The sequence below is a fragment of the Wyeomyia smithii genome, chromosome 2, assembly GCF_029784165.1.
Source record: "Wyeomyia smithii strain HCP4-BCI-WySm-NY-G18 chromosome 2, ASM2978416v1, whole genome shotgun sequence".
NCBI lineage: Eukaryota > Metazoa > Arthropoda > Insecta > Diptera > Culicidae > Wyeomyia > Wyeomyia smithii.
In genome coordinates, this window is record NC_073695.1 from 184,726,665 (window position 1) to 184,748,401 (window position 21,737).

The window sequence follows — 21,737 nt, forward strand, 5'->3', positions numbered from 1 at the left end:
ATTTTGCTTCTATCCTTGAACACAACCGTGTTTTAGAACAAAAAATGTTAAATTTTGTATAATCATTATTGTTTGGTGGCAATTTTCATCTCAAATTTTCTAATTTTTAGTGATGAAATTTTGAGTATGTATTTGAAAAAACCAAAACTCTTATTTTCTGCTTTATTCTTAAATAATGTTTTTCAGATTCGGCATTGTTTTGTTTCTTGTAGACCTAACATGGAATAGCGTTTTTTAAACAAAAAACTAGCTCAAAGCAAAATGTTTAAATACTCGCACTGGATAGAGCGCCCAACGGTGGTCGTCTTCCATAATCGATCGCCAGGCGATGGTTTATTCGTGATAGCTAAACGGCGCCAACAGCAGTCTATTCCTCAGCATCGGCAAATTTATCCTCGTCTACAAATAGAATCAGTGTTATCTTTATCGCGGAGATAAAACAATTAGTTTCCATGCAACATCGTACTCTACAAGATTTGAAATAAAACGCTTACCGTCCAACTGCAAGTTCCGCATCTCGTCTACCTCTTGCAGTTCATCTTCTTCTGCTTCCATGTAATCTTCATCTTCACTGACTGCCCCTGGATCGGGATTCAAACTCTGGCACTCGCGCATTGCGTTGTAAATCTCATCGACAATTTGCGGAGCTGAAGGTTGCAGCCAAATCTCAGTCATCTCGTTCTCCGACCCGTCGGACTCATGTCCTTCATCGTGTTCGTCTTCTTCTTCCTCTCTGCCACCCTCGCCGTTTTCGTTACCATTGTTTTGAGGTCGTCCATCGTAAAACCCTGGCCAAACTAAGTTGATATCCAGCATAAGATAAATGCACTTCTCCGGATTGGACGATATTGCTTGTACACCCACACGGGGCCACGGTATGGAAATACTACTGTTGCGCTCATCACAGCTCCAAATAAGAGAGCTATTGCAGAAATTTAATATGAATTGTTAATTCATATGAAAGGTATAAATATTATTCAGTCACATACCATTCGGTAAGATGAAGTTCTCCAGCGGGACCAATTAGGTTGTTGCCAATTTTTATCTTGACATCTTCGGCAGAATAAACAATTCCTTCGACCGGTGCGAAGGCTTCGCCGATTGTTACCATTTTGCGCAATGAAGTCCGAGTGCTAAAAAAGCGATATGCTTAAAGTTACCTTTCACTACAAACAGATGTTCAAGTTACTTTTTAATTTTGAATTGCAAACAAATTGTTTAAAATAAAACTCTAGACAATACCGTAAAATTCACTTTCTGCTCGACTCGTTGTTTTTGACGCTAACAAAATGATTGGAGAATGAAAGAGTATGAATACACGTGCCAGACAGGGACAGCGACTTTTGTTACTGGTTGACAGTTACCTGACATTTGCACCCCGATTAAATTTTGAGGGGTGCGCATAGCAAATGTAATCGTAATTGGCCCTGACAAAGGTGAAAGAGAATTTTAAATGCTGTATAAGGCAATCCACGAGACAGTTGCGATCAGCTGATTTCAGTCTGTTTTCAACTTATGACAGCTTTATGTATGTTCGATCCGTTCGATCGGTCTCAACTTGGATGCAATCCGGATCCAGAAGCGTGAAAAACAAATGTTATCCGATCGGTAGCTCTAGTATCGCGAGTGCCAATCCTAAATACAACAATATAAAATCACTTTTGATATTATTGCCGACATTAAAAGATTTCGGTTTTGGTCGTGTTTTGATTTTGCAGCTTGAAAAACAGCAACAATAACAAACGTACAAGCAAAAAACGTCACCCGTGGATTGCCTTATTACACTTACACGTCAAATATTTGTCACTTTTTGACAGATAAAACTTTGGTCAAAGATAATTGTCTGTCACTCTCCAATTTTTTAATGTGGCAAACACGGGCAAACAACAATCATGATGTCAAATAAATTTGATCATTATGTCAAAAGGTCGAATATTTGACCATTGGTCAAAGCACCTCTACGGCATTGCGCCATGTTTCAAGAGCTAACATCTCAACATACGTGTAAACGAGATAGCATATCATCGCCACTTTTCATACATCTTTATCCAACTGCTGACAACAGACACAAATAAATTTGAGCCCAGGACATGAGTTCATTATCATTCACTGTTACTCGGTGTAGGGATGCCAAAAGCTCGGGTCAACTTTTGCTGGGCGCTTGCCTCGGGGTTTTATTTGAAAATAAAGCCCCGATATGTTGCCTACTGTCAAACGTGTAGAGTTTAAATAGGGCTGCCATCCCCTTGGGCTTAACGATAACCCATACAGTCGAGACTATTGGCCCTGACGACTCTGTTGATATTGGTATTTTCTTGCGAAAGTGAAGGAAGGAAATATTTTAGCTTTTGTTTTCACACATAAATTGACAATTGGATATGAGAATTCGCATAGGTGCGAACAGCCCTAAAAATCTCTTTTACTTGTGTCAGGGCCAATATCCCTGGTTGTTGGGCACGTTTGATGGTTATTGATCATGCGTGAAGCCCGTTGAACACGATCAGAGCAGAGTCGATGTTTATAATATAGAGTCGCGCAAAGATGTAACCAAAGGAACCAAATCAGTGTCAAACGAGGGTACCAATCGAGCAATGTAAATAAACAAGGTGATAATGTTAGGAGTGTTGAGTGTTGATTGATTTATTCATGAGAATGCACCAGTTTCCCTAGTTTGTTTTTTTTTTGTGCAGAAAACCAGCAAAGTTTAATAAAACCATACCGCTCACAGAGGCTGTACATCAACAACATTAGAAGACGTGCAGCCTATGGAGTTATTTTTGCTGGTACCTACTTCAAATTGAGTTCATCCAGAAATTGTGCGTTTTTTGTAATATGTAAATATGGAACGAAAGCGAAATGATACAGTTATAGATGGCCGGGAGATGGTGCTGATAAAAAAAAAACAGGCACATTAAATAAGAGTATGGGCAGGGTAAATTCTATCCTTCATGGAAAAATCGATTCGGAAGATGCCCACGCAGAATATATACTAAAGAAAGGATCAATTCTAATGTAGAAAATATACATTACTTGCGAATGAAAGTTTAACTTTTCGATTTTTTTTAATCTATTCTCTTGTAAGCAATGTAAATAAACAAGGTGATAATGTTAGGAGTGTATGGAAAGTGTTGTAACTAAGCGTGATAAAGAATATGTGTTTTTCCGAAGTTTTATTACACATTTTAAATCCAACATTAAACCTGTACACTGGTTCAGTTAAATTAACAAAGCATCGGCGGCGTAATCTTTCAAAACTGTGTACCTTGTGAAGAATTCAGAAAAATGATATTCGCTTATGCATGGTGCAAAATAGAACTGTATAGTTCTTGGCAACGAACGGCACAAAAACTGTGTTGTCGAAACGATAGATTTTCTCTTTGCGCGACTCTATATACACATAGACTCTGGATCAGAGCAGTGAATGCTTTGTAATAATTTAAATGACTAGCCCCTCGAATTGATAGATGGTATCTTATAAACCACCCTACTTACAAATATGACAGCATGAAACGCGCGAAAATAATCAAAATTGTGATCGCCAGTCGACCAAAGAACTTCGAAGTTTAATCAAAATTGTGTTTTTAAAAATTTGATCAGCTGGTTGAAAATTAGGATATCATTTTCGTAGAATGGCTATCGTGGAACCAAGGCTATTGTCGCAAATGATCCAGAAACTAGGACTAATGGATCATGAGCAACTGGTGCCGTGAGTGTTTACTAATGTTTTTGTGTTTTTTAAAACTATACTGATACATGAATGTTTTGTAGAAAATCAACTGAACTTCTACGGCTGCTGCAAATCAAGTCCGTCGGCAGTTCAGCAAATTTGGGGGATTATGCTAAAGCTATCATCTGCATTGATTTGGCCTGCAGTCTGTTGGGGCTGCCACCTTGCGACAGTGAAGCATTGGTTAGGCTATCTGGTTTGAAGAAAACTGCATATGCCAACAATAGACGAACGTTGGAGAAACTTTTAGATATCAGTCAGGTTATTGGCATCAATGAAATTTGCATCCAATTAGGTTTGCATCAGGCTCAGAAGGAAGCTACTGTTTTGTTAGATAGCTATAAGAAATACATCGGTGGTGCTGATGGGGAAGTTGATTTTACGCATCCTCAGTATGCAGCAATGGCATTATACCAAGCATGTAAACGTTTGAAGATAAAACCGCCGAAATCGAAATTGGTTGCATTTAGTCATTTAAAGCCTACACTGTGGACTCTGTTAGAAAAAAATTGGGATAAATTTCTCGCCAATGCTTCCAAAACGCATGTTCTAAAGTCAAAGCAAAGCCAGCCAGTTGAAATGATGGAACCTGCGAAAGAGACAACTCAAGTGCCCATCAATGGATTGAAGCACAGCTCTCCCGAAAAGATTGAACCGTACGGAAATTGGAAAAAACGCATGCTAGAGAAGGCTTATCGAGAGCTTAAGTCGCTGCAGGAACGATAGTCGCTGAATTCCACCATATTGCCATTTTACATTTTAGAATGTTTTGTAATTATACACTAGTAGTAATATAATATTAATGTTTTAAATGATAATTTAAAGGTCTCAATGTGGAAAGTCGAGAAATTTCGAATGTTAGGTAAACAGTTTCACAAGCAAATTTGGAATCACTAGAAGAATCAATGTGATTTCCCGTCACGGAATATTTATTTATCAACAATGATACGCTGGCTTGGTTAGTTATAAAAAATCAATGATAATTTTAATCACTGCCAAGAATAGTTACATTCTAAAAATTGAAAATTTGCTTTTATAACGATATTGAACAATAGATCCTATGAATATAATGTAATGATACGATTTATATGTTAGATCTGCCTGACAATGCAAATGCTTGTAGGATACTTCAAGGTAGTTACAGAAAATCTTATCTGAATCAAATGCGATTCGAAAATTTAGAAAAGGTGGTCTTGTATTTTGTGAAAAATCCCAGATATCTAGGAGACAGCGTTCAAAAGACGGCTTTGTCCGCATTTCTATTGTCCCAACGTTTACTTCTAGCGTTATCAAAGTTTCTAAACCAAGAAATTTCATTTTCTTTCTCCATGTAAAGCGGAACGAAAAGCTAAATAAACTGAAACAGTAAAACTTTTCTTAAGTAACGGTGACGAAGTGTACATCTGGAGCAGCCACTTCAGTAAATTTTTTTTAGAAATATTGGAATGCTTATAAATTGTCCTCGTAAACAGTAGAGAAAGGTATGTTTACATGAATAATCATAAAAACATACAACACAACGCTTGCACATATTTTATACGTATCAAATTTACTACAAAACTTTACCCAGGTTATTTCACTATTTTTGTTTTGAATTGAAGCCCGTTTTTAGTATAGTAGTCGAACATTGTCAAGTTTATTTGCTGTTAATCGCTTTATTTTCACTCAGAAACATTACGAAAAGTTAAACCAAGCCTTCAAACTTTATTCATTTTATTGTCAGGTTGATTTCTGGTACTTCTGGTTCGTTAATTGGAAAGAGAGTTTGTGAAATTTCACTTGTTTCATCCAGGACCCACTTTTATTAAAATTGTTTGAGGAATCAGAGACAGTTGGCTGCGAAATCTGTGTTCAAGAAACAGAAGATCAAGTTCCGAATCGGAATGTAGCACCAAGGCTTTGCTTTGCATAGGGAGAATCAGATATCAGACCCTTATTCTTTAAAGTAATTTCATGGTAATGATGTCATTACTGTGGGTGCGATGCGTATAGGTAAATAAGCGTAATCAACTTAACAACTCAAAGGAGCATATTGTATAGCATTATAACTTTGGAGTTCCAGACATATATGTGGATTCTGGGTAACTGTATAACAATAAAATAGAGAGAAATGTGTTACTCAATCAGTTCTTCTATTACGCGATCATTTTGCTTAGTAATATACAATAGAAAAATAAGTTTTGAAATTTAAATGTTATCCGAAAATGGTTCGAAATGACTTAAATTTGAATAGAAGAATGTGTCCGCGCTGTTTTGCATAAAAAAATTGTGCGCCATTGAAATGAAAGCAAAGAACTGATTCAAATTGAATAAGCCAGGCTACCAAAACCGTCGAAAACATTAGCACATGAAATTTACGTGTTTTACATCGATTATGAGGTTATCTTGCTCATGGTATGTCAAGTAACACCAATTTATTACTGCAGAGTTGTTATTGGAAGCAGTCAACGTGTGATGAAACTGAAACGGCCCAAATAATTTTATCATCTATATTTATCGGGATTTAAAGCTCACTTTATTTTGATGCATTTGTAATTCTAACTTTTGTTCTTGTAGTTTTACCACGTTTCTACCAGTGTTACAAATAGTTAATTATGAAATCGGCAAAGTGTCGAATTGTGAATTGATTTTGGATTTACGCGATCGGCGAGAGGTTTGTATTTATGTGTAGTAAAATATGTATACTTTTGTTTCTGTGAATGAATGAGCCAATTTTTGCAGTTTCTCACACTAAACATATTCTAATATATGTGGAACGCAGTGCTTCATATTACTATTTATCCATTCGCTAAATTATAAAGTCGTTCCTCATTATCAACTAGTTCATTTATATCGCTCTACTTTTCCTATGAGAGGATTTCGATTAAAGTTATAAAATTAAAACAAGAGTAGTTGTTCAACATTCTTTTATACGCAGTTTGTTTTTTCTCAATTTCATTTCGGCCAAGTGCTAGGATTTTTAATTATTATTTTTCTAGTTATTTCAAATCGTGAATGTATTTGTTTTTCATTTATGTTTTTAAATAATTTAATATATTCTTGTATGCACAACAACCTATTTGCTGACTGGTTTAGTGGCTGGTACGTCCTTGCGAACTTTGTGACCCCGGAATGATGCCTGAATTTTACTGGCTGCTTTGTGTAATTCGGGATCATCCATATCGATGTCCAGTTCCTCCGCAACCTGTATAACCAATATGTTTTAATTCTATCACAGGAGAACCAATATGAACCGTATACCTTTTTTGTTATCTCGTCAATATCGACTTCCTTTTTGTCGTCATCATCGTCCTTCTTTCCGACAACATCTTTTCGTGACATGTGTCCTCTGAAGCACGCTTGAATTCTAGTTGCAGCGTGGGTAAGTTCTGTCAAATAAAAAACAAACATTGAAACAGGATTAGTATTTCAAATCATTTTGTGACTTGGTTGCGGTTGACCACTAGGTGTCTCTTACTAGATGAGGCCCCTTCATTTTGAAGTCCGAAATTTAAGAAAAAATGTTTTGAAACACGTCATCTCCTTGGTTCCAGTTTGACGTCATTCTGGCTCCCTAGTAGTCGTCAAACGTTCTCCGAAATTTTATTTATGCATCGCCACATTCATTTATAATTCTTGAAACTCATAGAAGCATGAAAATAGCGTTAATACTCCTATGGATGCAATGCCTCCGCAGAAGCGAATCGATATGAGCTAGACTGGCATGCAAAGAACTCGGATATAAGTATTAAACTTTGCTTGCCACGGATATAAGTATAATACTCTCTTGTTCGCACCATACCCCTTACAATTAGCTCTTATCATAAGTTGAAACTTGAGCTTACCTTACTAACATTGCTTGAAAATCAAATTCATCACCAAATTTGCTGATTTTTTCAATATTTTTTTCACCGAACTCATCAATTTAATCTTCATTTACAATTACTAACTGAACGCATGGATTGCACAGTAGTTACATGATCTATTATTGCAAAACTTTTTCAATCAACATCAAAGTTTTTTGACATATCTTGGAAGTAAAAAGCGTGAAAAGTGATCCATTATAGAATCACCTGTTAATCTTTGTTGTGGGCAGAAAACATTACATAGAGCGTAAAGAATCGCTGTGTTCATCGTTGTGGCATATATCAAACATATCGCAGCTTTCTACGCTGTTATTATGGAAAAAAAAGTTGTGGAAATGAAGCATTCAGTTGCTTCAACACTCACGTTTTCGATGTTTTGCCTCCTGCAGTCATGCCCGGAATAATGATTGCGGGGGTTCGGGGCCAAGTATCTTGTGGGGCCCTCTTTTTAGTTACCAAAATTTTAATAGAAGATTATGTCATACGAAAATATATGCTAAAGAAAGGTTTCAGGAGAATTGTGTTAGGGTTATTCAAATTTCAGTTATTTTAAAGTGTCACGAAATAATTTTCTGGATTTTCATATTTTTGTATTTAGTTATGAGTCATGAGAAGTGAACTTTTGTGGGAGCCCCCAAAGTGAGGGGGCCCGGAGCCATGACCCCCCTGGTCTCCATCTAAATTCGGCTACGGCTGCGGTGACAATTGATTATAGAAAAGTCACTGTTCTAAATAATTGGAATGAATTTCCTTATCCGACTATATAAAAATATTGCCTAATTATAGTTAACAGTGTGCATCACATCCATTGTTCTTATCACGTCACCAATATCTTGCAAATAAAAATAAACAGTATTTAAGAAGATATACGATTCATTCCGATTATGCGACAATGTTTGCATTGCATCATTTAATCCAAACTCAGCAAAGAATATTCAATTCGAACACATCTGAAACCGTACACCTGTTCCCTGGCGGCGAATTTCCTTTCTTTGAATATTTGCGATTGCCGTTGGCAAATTAAACAGCTACTGGTGGACGTGCTTCACACAACAATGATGAAAATTGAATTTTTGATTACGTATCATCAATCAGTCTTCGTTTGGAAAGGTTTGATTGTCCCCACACGTTTCCGGTACTATCGTGGGGTACGGTGGAGTACTAATCATTTGCAAGTTTTATAACACGCGGCGGGTCAATTGGTGAACCACGTAAAAAAAAACTCTTGGGATCGCACTGGCATAAAAGCGAGTGTTCTCCAAAAATATTTCAGCATAGCTTTATTTCAAAAGCAAAAAGTTTTAACATGCTCTGTTTAACATGTTTTTGAGTGTGAATGATTTTGTAGAGCACAGTTTGCTTAAACTGTTTTTAAGAAACCAACGAGTTGTTTCAGTTTTTGCCTAGCCAAAAGTGCGCATTGTTAATCAAGTTAAAGTCATTTCAATCAGTTTATTTTTTTTTTGAAAATGAAAAAAATCCCGGGTTGAATCAAAAAAATTAAGATCGAACTTAAGTTGATACGGAAAATAAAAATCTTTCATATTCAATTTCCGCTCGTGTTTGGTTTACATTTGTCATGCATACAGGAATTCTATTGAGATATATTTCCATCCTCTCAATAGTTTGTTGAATTTTTCAGCGTATTGATATTTTTTAAATGCCTGACTTGCATCACCTTAACGGTTTCTATAATTTTTCGATAGTGTTATTATCAGACAACTCGACTTTTAAGGAAGTCCATGCTAAATAAACTAAAAATACGCAAAAATTTATTATACCGTTTCTAAATTTTTATTATTCAAAATTATTCATCCAATCTTATAACTGTCTGAGAGCAAATTGTATTATATTGATTATACATTTCTATGAATCTATTCTTGTTGCTGGAGAATAACGAAAAACTGTTTTTTTAAATCACGAAAAATAAAATAAAATAGGCGTTTTCCATAAAAAAAACAAATTCTCGAAACTTAATTTCGAGATATTTTCAAACCGAAAGCATTTAGAAAGTTAGTCACCAGGAGCTTTATGATTTGAAATAACTATTAGAATCATATTGAACATAATTATTTTAGGAATTGCTATCCGCTGCACTGCTGCTGCTGTTGCTGCTGCTAAGTAAGGACTGTTGTCTGTCTAGAACTAATAAAAGCAGTTTCAGCTGAGACAGGTTCTTATATAGGCCAAATAGTACGTTCCGATTTACTAGGTCTAAAATTCTGTCGACTGTGCTTGGGAAAGTAATCATATAACGACCAATCAGAGGTCGAATTTTTCATGTTGACAAGGCTTGACAACTTTCAATAGTACAAAAGTTTGAATAGCAAAATTACAATTTTCTGCGTTTGCAAGGATTCTTAGAAGATTTTCTAATCGATTGCTGCAAAAATGAAGGAAATCCATCAAAAACTAACCAATTTATGAGCATTTGAAATTCGACATACTTTTCATTTTTTCCGGTTTTAGATTTTTATTTTACATCCCTATGTAGCCAAACTTCCTGAGAGACGTAGTTCTACAGAAAAGACAATCAAGTTCTTTTCGTGTCGGATGGAAGTAGATTGCAGAAGGTGCTGTACTCCTAGCCACACAACAGTATATTACGCTGTTGCGTGTTGCATATTGCAGCTGTGAGGCACAACAAAATCCTGTTCGTGCTGACGATCAGTGGTGACAGACATGCAAATGGGGCGCTGGGAATTACCCGTCTCCCTTAAAAATTTCAATATTTTAAATTAACTGCAATAAATTTTCCGAATCAAATTCAGCATTTTCAACAGAACATGCCAAACTTTTGTTTGAAATCGTATTAGTTTCGTGTATACCTTGGTTCATGAAGCAGTATTATCGAGTTATGGTAAACATAAAACTACTAACTACTTATCTGTAGTGGATTTTGATAACAGTTGCAATTTGATATGAATAATTCATTACGTTTTCTAATTATGTGCAATAACTTTTATTTTAAACTAGCTGACCCGGCAAACTTCGTCTCGCCCATTTTTGTGTTTAATTTGATAATTTGAAACATTCCAAATTCATTGATTCCTTGCGATTTGTTTATAGTCTAAAAATGCACGACGAATCGGCCATAGGATATGATCAAAGTCAAAAGGCAAATCGTTTGAAATGATTGGTTTTATCGGAATGACAACATCCTCGACTTTTGGCTTCTGTACATAACCTCTATTCTGAAAAAGTTCATATTGAGTGGTGTTCGATCATTTTCAGCTGTTTTTCTGGCATCAATCTGATTCCGTAAATACCCATATTGGGTGGTGTTCAGTAATTTTGTTGTTTTCCAGAAACTAAAAGTGGTCATCTTTGAATTCTAAATAGTGTCCAGGGTCAATGCTTGGCTTCTATGCATCATCTCGATTACGGAAATATTTATATTAAGCAATATTCGGTCTTTTTCGGCAGTTTTTCCGAATCCGGAAGTCGCTATATTGGATATCAAAATGGCATTTGGAAATAAATTCTGGCCCCTGGGCGTCATTCTGGTTTATGAAACACCCATATTGGGTGTTATTTGGTCTTTTTCGGCTGTTTTCCAGAAACCAAAAGTCGCCATCTTACAATTCATAATGGTGTATGTGGTAAATTTTTAGCTTCTGATTCCGGAGATACTCATAGTGGGTGGTATTTGGTCATTTTCGGCTGTTTTTCAGACACTGGAAGTCGCCATCTTAAAATTCAAAATGGTGTATGTGATCAATTTCTAGTTTCTGTGCATCATCCTGGTTCCGGAGGTACTCATATTGGATGGAAATCGGCCATTTTCGGCTGTTTTCCAAAAACCGGAAGTTGCCATCTTACAATTCAAAATGTTGTCTGAGGTCGACTTGTGGCTTCAGAGCACCATTGCGATTCCGGAAATACCCATATTAGAAACCGGAAGTTTCCACCTTAAATTTATAAATGGCGTATGGAGTCGAGTTTTGACTCCTGTGCATCGACCCGATCATTGTAGGCTGTTTTCAGGAAAACCTGGTTAAAATATCTGTTTAGCTTGTATGGTAGACCTGCCTCCCCTTCCAGAGTACGGAGGAGTATCAAACCACCATAGAAGTTTATGTTTGATTCGTTTAAGAGCCCTCCTATCGAGAAAAGGGAGGGGTGTTGAAACACCATTAAAATATTTTTAGCCCCCAAAAACCTCCACATGCTAAATTTGGTTCCATTTACTCGATTTGTTCTGGAGATGTGAAAAAATTTGAGTTTCATTTGTAGGAAACTTCACCTTTCCAGAAGAAGGAGGTGTGTTAAACTATTATGGACATATTTGTAACCCCTAAAAATATTCACCTGTCCAATTTGCTTCCATTTCCTTGATTAGTTCTCGAGATGTGCAGAAATTTGTGTTTCATTTCTATGGAACCCCTCCCTTCCAGAAAAGGAAGGGATCCCGAACTATCTTAGTCACCTTTCTCGGCCCCTAAAACCCCTATACACAAAATTTCACGCCGATCGGTTTAGTCGTTTCCAGTAGTTGGATAAGACAGACAGACAGAGCTGCATTTTCATATGTTCAGATAGTTGAACCGATCACCGTGACGGTAGCCACCAGTCGAGCGTGATTCTATTTGTATTTAATTTTCGGTGGCAGCTTTTAAAGGATGATTTCAAAATAACTGTCGAGAGTCACCTATTTTAAATTGCTGTCATATTATTGTTGTTCATTGCGCCTTCTGCGATCACATTTCTTCGTTGTATGGAAATTCTGTTTTCGTGAATTCCACCATTTTCCTTTGAATTTTCCTAGTTTTCTCGCCGTAACAATTTGCCTTGGATGAATACGAACACAACAAAACTAAGCCAGCTCAAATCAGACGCTCCGTTGTGAAGTTATGGGCGGTCGCACATATATGTAACTTTATTTTATATATAAAGATTAAAATTCACTTGAAAACATGTGCCCTTGAGTTTAACCACTTGCCGTAGCCGATTGAGCAATGTATCGCACAAGACCCGCAGGTGCTCTAGTGATATTTTATCCAAAGGCGACCGCTAGAGGTACTTTTACACTTTCATGTTTTTAGAGCAGAAGTCCATAGAATTAAGGTGCGGTGAATTGGTCATGCCGAGCTCGAAATGAACCTTGGAAAATGTTGGGCAATCCAGAGTTAGGTTTTCTTCGCTTTGTGAGCCGGCGCCAAGTCCTGTTGAAAAATATCACAGGAAGGTTGTATGCAAAGCCACGACCGCAAGGTTGAAGTAGAATACTTTTGCTTTTTTCTTTCATAACCCCGTTACTTGCGTGTCAGTCATTTTTTCTAGTAAATAAACGTTGACCGTTCATTGGCAGTATTGTAATTTCTCTTTGTTTGATATTTTGAATGAAGTTTATTGAATATTTTTAAAATTTTGCGCAAATGAGAAGTTGAAGTGCTGCCAAATTGCAATATGCACATTTAATACGACATCATTAAACGGGAACGGAACAAAGGCTACGGTTATGCAGAACGCGAATGGCGGCGCTATGCGATTCGCCTTACCGTGATGAAATGTACAGCTCTTTTTGCGACGAAGTAGAGCTATACATTTCAACACATTTCGTCTTGCCGAATCACATCGCGCCGACATTTGCGTTCTGCATAACCGTAGCCAACCACTAAGCGACGCAAACGTAGTCGGAGTATGCATGTGGATGAAGATAATTAACTTTGGATTATAGCGCAAAACGAGAAAATATTAACTCTTCAAATATTCATTTGTGTTCTTCAAATTTCAGTTGTTCAATTTAATATCTGATGAAATGTTTGTCTAATATCTGATGAAGCCTCTTATATAGGCCAAATAATGCATCCCCAATTTACTAGGTCCATAACTCTGTCGACCGTGCCTGGGAAAGCAATCGTATAACGACCAATCAGAGGTCGAATTTTGTGTTTTGACAAGGCTTAAGAATTTTCAATAGTACAATAGTACGAATAATAAAATTGCAATTTCCTGCATTTGGTAGGAATCTTAGAAGATTTTCTAATCGATTGCTGCAATAACGAAGGAAATCCATCGAAAACTAACCGATTTATTAGCATTTGAAATTGGACATATGTCTCACTTTTTCCGGTTTTAGATTTTCATTTCACATCCCTATGTAGCCGAACTTCCTGAGAGAAGTATTCTACTTCAAAACACAATCCGGGTACAAAAAAAAAAAAGATCCCCACGATTCGACGACGTTCGAGTTTGAAGTAATGTAGCAGTTCAATTGCCGGACCCTGTGATGCAACTGCAAATTTCTTTCCGCTACAGCACAAATGCGTAGTGACCAGACCGCGTCACCCTATTACGATTTTGAAAGATAAAAAAAACTTTTTTCTACAAAGCTGCCCAAAATTAACGGAACAGCAACAATGAACAATCTACAATTCTATCCACAAAGATACGAAAACTAGATATTTGATTTCATAGAAAATTTTGGGCCCCCTAATTTGAGGTACCATAAAAATAACCGTCTGCATTGTTACTTTCACTAAACAGATCTTGAATGAAAATCGCTAGTTAAATGACTGACACAACTCGAAATTGATAGTTTTAGGAAAAAACGTTCTTGAAAACTAGCGTCGATATTTCTTTCTTCTTTTTCATGAAAATTTCAAATGTTATTATTTATTTTAGTATTCTCATTCATATGTAACAACTTTGTTAAAACATTTTTTCTCTAGAATGTTCCTATTGAGCTTTAGATCCAAATTTTCCCCCTAAACTCATTCCCTAGAACACTGCGCAATGATTAATTAGCGTCTCCATCGATTCAACATTGAAAGGAGACGCATGGTTAATGTTCGCGTTGGAGTGGATGGGAGCTTTTGATACATTTTAGAACGGCAGCAAAATTCACAGAAATGGTTAAATAGCTATAATCTTTCAATTTTTTCCAGTTCGAGCATTGAGGCTACACCTGTAGTTCACTTCTCGTGATTTAGTAACATAGCTCTAAATCAGTTATTTTAAAGAACAGAAAAAAAACTTTCATCTTCAAAAGTGCGCAAAATTGACAGCATTGTAGAACATGATTTTACTCTGTCTACAATAATAAGAAAGTTAGATGCTTAATTTCATCGAAATGTTTGGCCATTCTAATTTGTGCTTGCTGTAAATGTGCGTTACATCATATTGCACAATTTTGTAGAAGAACATTTTTCTCTAGAATATTCCCATCGAGCTCTAGAAGCTCTAGCTCTAGAGGAAATATGTCCTCCTAAACAGGAATGGTTAAATAGCTATGATCTTCCATTTTTTTCTAGTTTAAACTTGAGGGCCGTTTTTTCTCTTTCGTCGACCAATGTAATATTCACACTCACGATAACAAAATAGCTCGCTTGGGTAAAAATCAAACGTTTGGTAAATATCAATAATACGATTCATTGTTGATGCTTCGACGACAAATCATAACGCTGCTCGAATGCGAATTTCAAAATTCTTTTTTTACGCGGGGGATACGTTCCAAATTTGTATGGACCCGTGTAGAAAAAACTTTTTTGAGTTGCAAATATAACGAAGAAAATCATCCTAAAAAGTTTGAACCTCGCTTGAACATGATAGTGGTCAATCTAGAGACCAAAATGCAATATTTTAAATTTTGAGTATTTACACCAAACATTGTGATTTTTTTCGAAAACTCGTGGCCTTAAACGGAAAACGTGATTGAAATGAAGTCGATATCTTGTGCCGTTTATGAGTAGTGGAGAAAGGCAAGACCTCACTGTATTTTGTTTTCAAAATACTTTTTATCGAAGCAGAAGGTTTGTTACAAAAACGATGTGAACTAACACTAACACTGAAACACATATTTTTCCAAGAAGGTTGAAAAACACATTCATTTCGTTAGTTCCATCTGGATGGAAACTAATGGTTTATTCGTTTTAGATATACAGTTGCCGCGTTGCAAGACTCAATTCCGTTTTACAGGAGGCAAGCGGAAAACAGTTTCCGAAAATATATAAATTATATTCGGCAGAGAATATCTTTTAAACTCTCAATGTAAACCGCCGGCCACAAAGTTTCATGCGGTTGGGGTTTTGTATCCGCGCGGGACCGAGTCATGATTTTCATTCTTCAGTTCACAGTATTTAATGTTAGTCACTAAAGCTCGTGAGATAAATCCAGCTGTGTGACAGGCAACGTACGTTATGCTTCGTTTCCACGCTAAGCGACATACGAAAGAAGAGATCCTTGACATTGTGTTTAATTTCGGTATTTGCTATGTGATTGTGTCTCAGCTGTTTGGTTAACATAAACGAAGCGCCACATTCCTATAAAGCGGTTGGCGAAACATGTGTTGTTTTAAAGTTTTTAGACCAATGAATACAGATTTTCGAGTTTTAAATACGATTTTTCTAAACAGTTCTGTGAGGGCAAATCTAGGCAAAACTTGCTATTGGTTTCTTTTAACCCTCTAGTGCCCAAGTCAGCCTTTAGAGGCTTCGGTATAATCAGTTAAAATCTTCATAAATATCTTCTAAGTATTTATTATATATCTATAGTAATTTTACTGAAGCCCGTCTGAAGGCGGGTTGGGGCACTGGAGGTTCGACTGGTGAATTAGGATAACCCCTGATGCTTAGTTTACGCTGATTATTCACTACGAAACATTCACTTTTAGCTTAAAACTCTCTCTTAGTGAGTAAGGTAATACCAATGGTTCAATATCAGTATTCAATCGTAATTTTTATAGAACTGTTCTAAATGGGCAACAAATATATATACAATACTTACTTTTGCAGTGCCAGACGATTGAACAAAAGGTCAAGTGCGTTTTATTAAAATGGGTAAAAGCTTGGAATTTACATAGAACAATAAATTACAAACGAATAGCTATTTCCACCACATGAACGGATAAGAAAAACCCATTATTACCGGCCATGTGTCATTTGTAGGAAGTCGCATTTTATACATACTTGATCCTGTGACAACGATTATTTAAACCTGCTAGTTCTCACGCCATGCCTGATATTAAGTTGTTCCCGTGAAAACTAATGTCAACTTTGTCGTCAATCAACCAACTGTTGGGTTAATATTATATAGACAGAGCGTGTCTGTTGTATAGTCTGCGATTTAATACAATGTTCAAAGTTGAAAGAAAAAATGCCGGTATCTATCTTTTTCATCACATTGTCTACACAGTAGCTTCCTGACACGGGTTTTGATGTGATGACGGTGTGACGCATGTCGGGTATATTGATAACATGATACAATCATAGTGCAAATGTGGTGTTATCGAATTTTTTTATATTTTTAGTAAACAATAAATTTCGCATAATCAGGGCTGACAATCGAGATGATTTTATGTTATCATCTTTTGAAATAAAGATCACAAGATAAAGGTAGTAAAGGTGTAATTATTATGTGTCGCTCCAAACGTAGAATAAATATCCACATCAAAAAAAAATCACAGACAGTTCTTAAAGGTAGCATAATTTATTACATGTAAATATTACATTCAAAATGATAATGCGAGAATAAATTTCTTATTTAGCGTCTTAGTAGAATGGAATTGAATAATGAGAATAAGTTATGTTTCCATTTAATTCTACTGCAAAAGATCGAATACGCTCTTATATCTTCCGCAGATACGTATTTTGGTTTCTTCACCATCATAAGTGCAGTCCACATAAGGGACCATCCATTAATGATGTCACGCAAAATTTGGAAAAATTAACTCCCCTTCTCCCCGTTGTCACAAACTGTCACAACTTCCTTGACCCCCCAACCTAATTACGTCACTTTTTTAGACCCCCCCCCTCCTTTTTTGGTTATAATTGACTGAAAAACTGAGAAATTTGTAAAAAATGCGTATTTTTAAAATTAGAACTATTTTGATGAAAGAAAAACTGAAACTAAAAGGAAAAGAAGATCATGAAAAATTAACTAGAAAAGGCGTTTAATCCGCATATCGACGACATAAAAAGCCGAGGAAGTAATTGCAGCATCATTGCTGATTTCCGAAACTGGGTATGAGTATGTGTCTTCTTTATTTTATTTTATTTTTTTTTTTGAGTTGAAATGTGATGTCACACTTAAGCTAGCCCTCCTCCCTATATGTCACAATAATCGGAACCCCCTCCCCCCTTAAATGCGTGACATCATTATGGATGGTCTCTAAGCACTTAGGATGGTTGTATGTAGCAACCGAAATACGTAACAGCGGATGGTATAAGAGGGGTTTTCGATTCTATCTAGTAGAATTAAATGGAAACATAACCTATTCTCAATATTTTATAATGGGGGCCTTATTTTACGAAAAACTTTTGTTAGTTTCATTGTTCATCATTGTTCGTCCACATTCCTCGAGGACAAACAAATCCCCATTTTATACCCGCCGTCCCCGGTTGGCAATTGGCTGGACACGTGTAACTGGAGACCCTAATGTGGCCATTCACCTCTGTCCAGCAACTCCTATCCCAAACTCCACGTGGTGCCGATCAGAATACGAGTAACCTTAGCGGAGATCGGGTAACCAACCCCCGGTGGAAGGGGGTCGTACGCGGTTGTATCCCCATATTAGGGGCGGCGTACAACAGCGTCTGACCCGGAGCGGGCGGCTGAATTATGGAATGCTGTATCCCGCCAGCTGCACCTAAGATGGCAGCCCCATCAGCAGGATGTAGGTATCGCGACCCTGGTGAGGTAGCATACCGAAAACTTTCTTCAACCACGAACAACGAAATTAGAAATACGGAACGGATCAATCGACAAAGACCTAGGCTACGAACACGGAAAAATATTAAGGTAAACGATTCGAAATTGGGTACTTGAAACGTCCGATCTCTCAATGAACCGGCGCGGGTTGGCTTACTTGCTCCAGAACTAGTAGCAAGGAGTCGAAATCGCAGCGATTCAGGAGGTTCGGTGGACAAATTCCGGAGAAAAGGAATTCCGTGCAGTAGACCCTATTGTTCGCACTTCTTTCAAGTACCACATCTACTACAGTGGCGGCAAAGTAGCGGAACGGGGCGTCGGTTTCGTAGTGATGGGGAATCAGAAAACAAGAGTCTTCCGGTGGAGGCCCGTATGCGTGTTAAGGATTAAGGACAAGTTCTTCAACTAGAGTTTAATCAACACCTACGCACCGACGAACGACAATCCGATGAAGTCAAAAATGAGTTCTAAGACAAGCTTGAGCGAATCTATGACAAGTGCCCAAAACACGACGTAAAAGTCGTCATCGGAGACGCAAACGCACAGGTCGGGAGGGAGGAATTCTTCCGTTCGGTCATTGGACATAGCCTCTACCCGTCAACCAATGAAAACGGCCTGAGGCTGATAAACTTTGCCGCAGCTAGAGGAATGGCCATACGCAGCTCTTATTTTCCACTTTGAATATTCGGAAACACACTTGGAGGCATCCAAATGAAGAAGCCTGCTCTCAGATCGATCACGTACTGATTGGTGGTCAGCACTTTTCGGATGTTACTGTTGTTAGGTCTTTTCGGGGACCAAACATTGACTCTGTCTGACCAATCTCTCGTCGTTTGTAAGATCCGCGCACGGTTGTCGAACGTGCTGAAATCTCGCACAGAGAGGACGACGCGTTTCAACATTCAGTGGTTGAAAGCTGATGGCGTGGCAGCAGAATACGCTAGAGAGCTGGATCAACGGATCGCAGAACAGCAAAAGGAAGGAGTGGAAGACATAAATGAGTTGTGGAGCAGTATCCACGGCGCCATCGAAACGACTGCGAGAGAGATGGTAGGTACGATGCGTGGAAGACAGCGTAATGGCTGGTTCCATGCCGAGTGCCAGAGAGCGACAGATGAGAAGAACTGTGCCAGGAGCCGCATGCTCACTGCGACTACGCGCCAGAACAGAGAGAGATACAGGGGGGCAAGAGCTGCCGAAATAAGAACCCATCGTCGGAAGAAGCGCGAGTACGAGGAGCAGGTGCTCGCCAGCGCAGAGGACAGGTATGCTCAAAACGACGTGCGGAGATTCTATAGGACTGTCAACAGAGTTAGAAGCAGGAATTTCCATGTGCAATCCCTTCCCATGTGTAATGTCAAGGACCGCAACCTGCTTACAGACAAATCGACGGTTGCAGCCAGGTAGAAGGAGCATTTTCAGGCACTATCGAACGCTAAGGAGCCGGATGAGCAGAGCAGGAACAGGATGGCGATTATGAGTGAAGAACAAGCTGTGCAGCCACCAACACAGGAGGAGGTGGAAAAGGCAATTAGTGAGCTGAAAAACGGCAAGGCCGCTGGGAAGGATTTGGGCGGATGAACAAATGCCGAACGACTAGTTGAAAGGCCTCATATGCCCTATCTATAAGAAGGGTCATCGACTGGAAGTGCTCTCCCGTATCCTGTTCTTCAGATTAAGACCGTTAACGGAATCCTTTGTTGGCGAATACCAGGCTGGTTTCCGACGGGGGCGTTCCACGACGGATCAAATCTTCACCCTGCGACAGATCCTCGATAAGTTCCGGGAGTACAACTTACAGACTTTTCAACTGTTTATAGATTTTAAGGCGGCATACGATTGTGGAAGATAATGCTGGAATACGGTTTCCCGACGAAGTTAATTAGGCTGATTCGTATGACGCTGGAGGGATCGAAATCATGCGTGCGGATAGCTGGCGAGACATCAGCCGCGTTCGTAACGTAAGATGGACTAAAGCAGGGGGATGCGCTCTCTAACTTACTGTTCAACATCGACCTTGAAGGTGCAGTACGAAGAGCAAACGTGCAAAGAAACGGTACGATCATCACGAAATCTCACATGCTCCTTGGTTTTGCGGACGACATTGATATCATCGGTATCGACCGTAGGGCCGTGGAGGAGGCCTTCGTACCTTTTAAGAGGGAAGCAGTGAGATTGGAACTTGTCAATAACTCTGCCAAAACGAAATACATGGTAGCTGGCAGAGATCGTGGGAGTCCCCGTGGTGTTGGAGCTGAGGTGGAGATAGATGGGGAGCGATTTTGAGTGGCTGACGAGTTCGTTTATCTTGGTACGCTTGTGACATGTGACAACGATATGAGCCGTGAAGTGAAACGACGAGTTGCAGCTGCGAACAGGGCCTTCTACGGACTACGTAACCAGTTAAGGTCCCGTAGTTTGCAAACTCGCACAAAACTAGCGCTGTATAGGACGCTGATACTCCAGGTGGCCCTTTACGGACATTAAGCATGGACGCTGAAGGAAGCTGATCGACGAGTGCTCGGAGTTTTTGAGCGTAAAGTTCTGCGATCGATACTTGGCGGTAAACTAGAAGATGGAGTGTGACACAGACGCATGAACCACGAGTTGTACCAGGCATACAAACATGCTGATATAGTGAAGGTAATACAGCGGGGCAGGCTTCTGTGTGCTGGTCATGTAGCCGGAATGCTTAACGAAAAAGCCACCAATACTATCTTAGGCAAATCACCAGGAAGCAGTCGTCGACTCCATGGTAGGTCTCGCACTCGGTGGGTGGGCGCGGTCGAAGAAGATGCACGATCTGCTGGTGTGCGAGGTGACTGGATAACGGCTGCCCAAGATCGTCGGCCAGCAAAGTAGAGCAAGTAAATAACTAAGTATATTAGAAAAAAGGAAGAAAATTATGCAACTGAAAACAAATGTTGTTACATTGTCTCACGGGTTTGCTGTGTACAACTTGAGCTATGACAAGTTTATACTTTCTCGAGAAAAGAGTTTCCGACGGTTAACCAATAACACTGTGCTACAGCGATTTAGAACTTCTGAAGTGACCTAGTGTAGGTTGTAGGTCTTGTTGAGTGTAACATTCGCTCATACTAGAAATTTTCCAAACACCCCCAAAATCTGAAGTTATGGTCAAAATACGGTTTTTTGGACCTCAGTGCATACAATTTTTTTTAACTCAGTCATTTCTCAACCGATTTTCAATATTGAGGCAGTTTTGGAAAAAAGATAAACAGAGCTTTCAAAACATCTACTAGTTTGTACTAATATCACTGAAACATGTTGAGTTATTTGAGTTTAAATATAATTTTTTAGTTTTTTTCACGCATTTGCCACCTGTTTTTGTGAGAAAGATACTACAAATACACTAAAATTCTGAAGTTATATTCAATGACGAATCAAACAAAAGTGTGTTTTTTTTTTTATTCGCGCTTATTTTCCGTCGGTCTATTTCCGCCACTGTTGTGGCCAATTACCGACGCCCAGGGAGGTGACTCCACACCCAGGTC

General features: G+C 38.4%; 3 protein-coding genes across 6 annotated transcripts in view; 1 reads left to right on the top strand and 2 right to left on the bottom strand.

Annotated features, from left to right (window-relative positions):
* Positions 1-127: 127 nt before the first annotated feature.
* Positions 128-1,338, bottom strand: LOC129723722 (methylosome subunit pICln). Of its 4 annotated transcripts, none has more exons than XM_055678101.1 (4): positions 1,243-1,338; positions 990-1,133; positions 495-922; positions 128-399 (listed from the first exon to the last, which is right to left on the bottom strand). In XM_055678101.1, the coding sequence occupies exons 2-4, from the start codon at positions 1,109-1,111 to the stop codon at positions 368-370; spliced, it is 582 nt and encodes a 193-aa protein (XP_055534076.1). In that variant the 5' UTR covers positions 1,112-1,133; positions 1,243-1,338; the 3' UTR covers positions 128-367. The 4 variants fall into 4 exon arrangements, with proteins under 4 accessions (XP_055534076.1, XP_055534074.1, XP_055534078.1 ...); XM_055678099.1 differs by having other exon boundaries at positions 1,190-1,332; XM_055678103.1 differs by having other exon boundaries at positions 128-421; positions 1,190-1,332.
* A 2,142-nt stretch (positions 1,339-3,480) lies between these two features.
* Positions 3,481-4,539, top strand: LOC129723728 (origin recognition complex subunit 6). Its single transcript, XM_055678118.1, has 2 exons — positions 3,481-3,706; positions 3,769-4,539. The coding sequence occupies exons 1-2, from the start codon at positions 3,630-3,632 to the stop codon at positions 4,451-4,453; spliced, it is 762 nt and encodes a 253-aa protein (XP_055534093.1). The 5' UTR covers positions 3,481-3,629; the 3' UTR covers positions 4,454-4,539.
* Positions 4,540-6,202: 1,663 nt separating this feature from the next.
* LOC129723729 (uncharacterized) overlaps positions 6,203-21,737 on the bottom strand; it is a 152,583-nt gene continuing 137,048 nt past the window's right edge. The window contains exons 3-4 of the mRNA XM_055678119.1: positions 6,968-7,095; positions 6,203-6,911 (exon numbers count right to left, since the gene is read on the bottom strand). Of these exons, the coding sequence (XP_055534094.1) occupies positions 6,783-6,911; positions 6,968-7,095 (257 nt within the window). The 3' untranslated portion in view covers positions 6,203-6,782. The remainder of the gene's footprint in view (positions 6,912-6,967; positions 7,096-21,737) is intronic.

What these genes read in the sequence shown, in the direction of transcription:
- LOC129723722 (XM_055678101.1), bottom strand. Translation starts at nt 1,111, where the DNA reads ATGGTAACAATCGGCGAAGCCTTCGCACCGGTCGAAGGAATTGTTTAT. An exon ending in GAACTTCATCTTACCGAATG is followed by an intron (nt 923 to 989) that starts GTATGTGACTGA and finishes TTTCTGCAATAG; the next exon opens with CTCTCTTATTTGGAGCTGTG. An exon ending in GCGGAACTTGCAGTTGGACG is followed by an intron (nt 400 to 494) that starts GTAAGCGTTTTA and finishes TTCTATTTGTAG; the next exon opens with ACGAGGATAAATTTGCCGAT.
- LOC129723728 (XM_055678118.1), top strand. Translation starts at nt 3,630, where the DNA reads ATGGCTATCGTGGAACCAAGGCTATTGTCGCAAATGATCCAGAAACTA. An exon ending in GATCATGAGCAACTGGTGCC is followed by an intron (nt 3,707 to 3,768) that starts GTGAGTGTTTAC and finishes AATGTTTTGTAG; the next exon opens with AAAATCAACTGAACTTCTAC.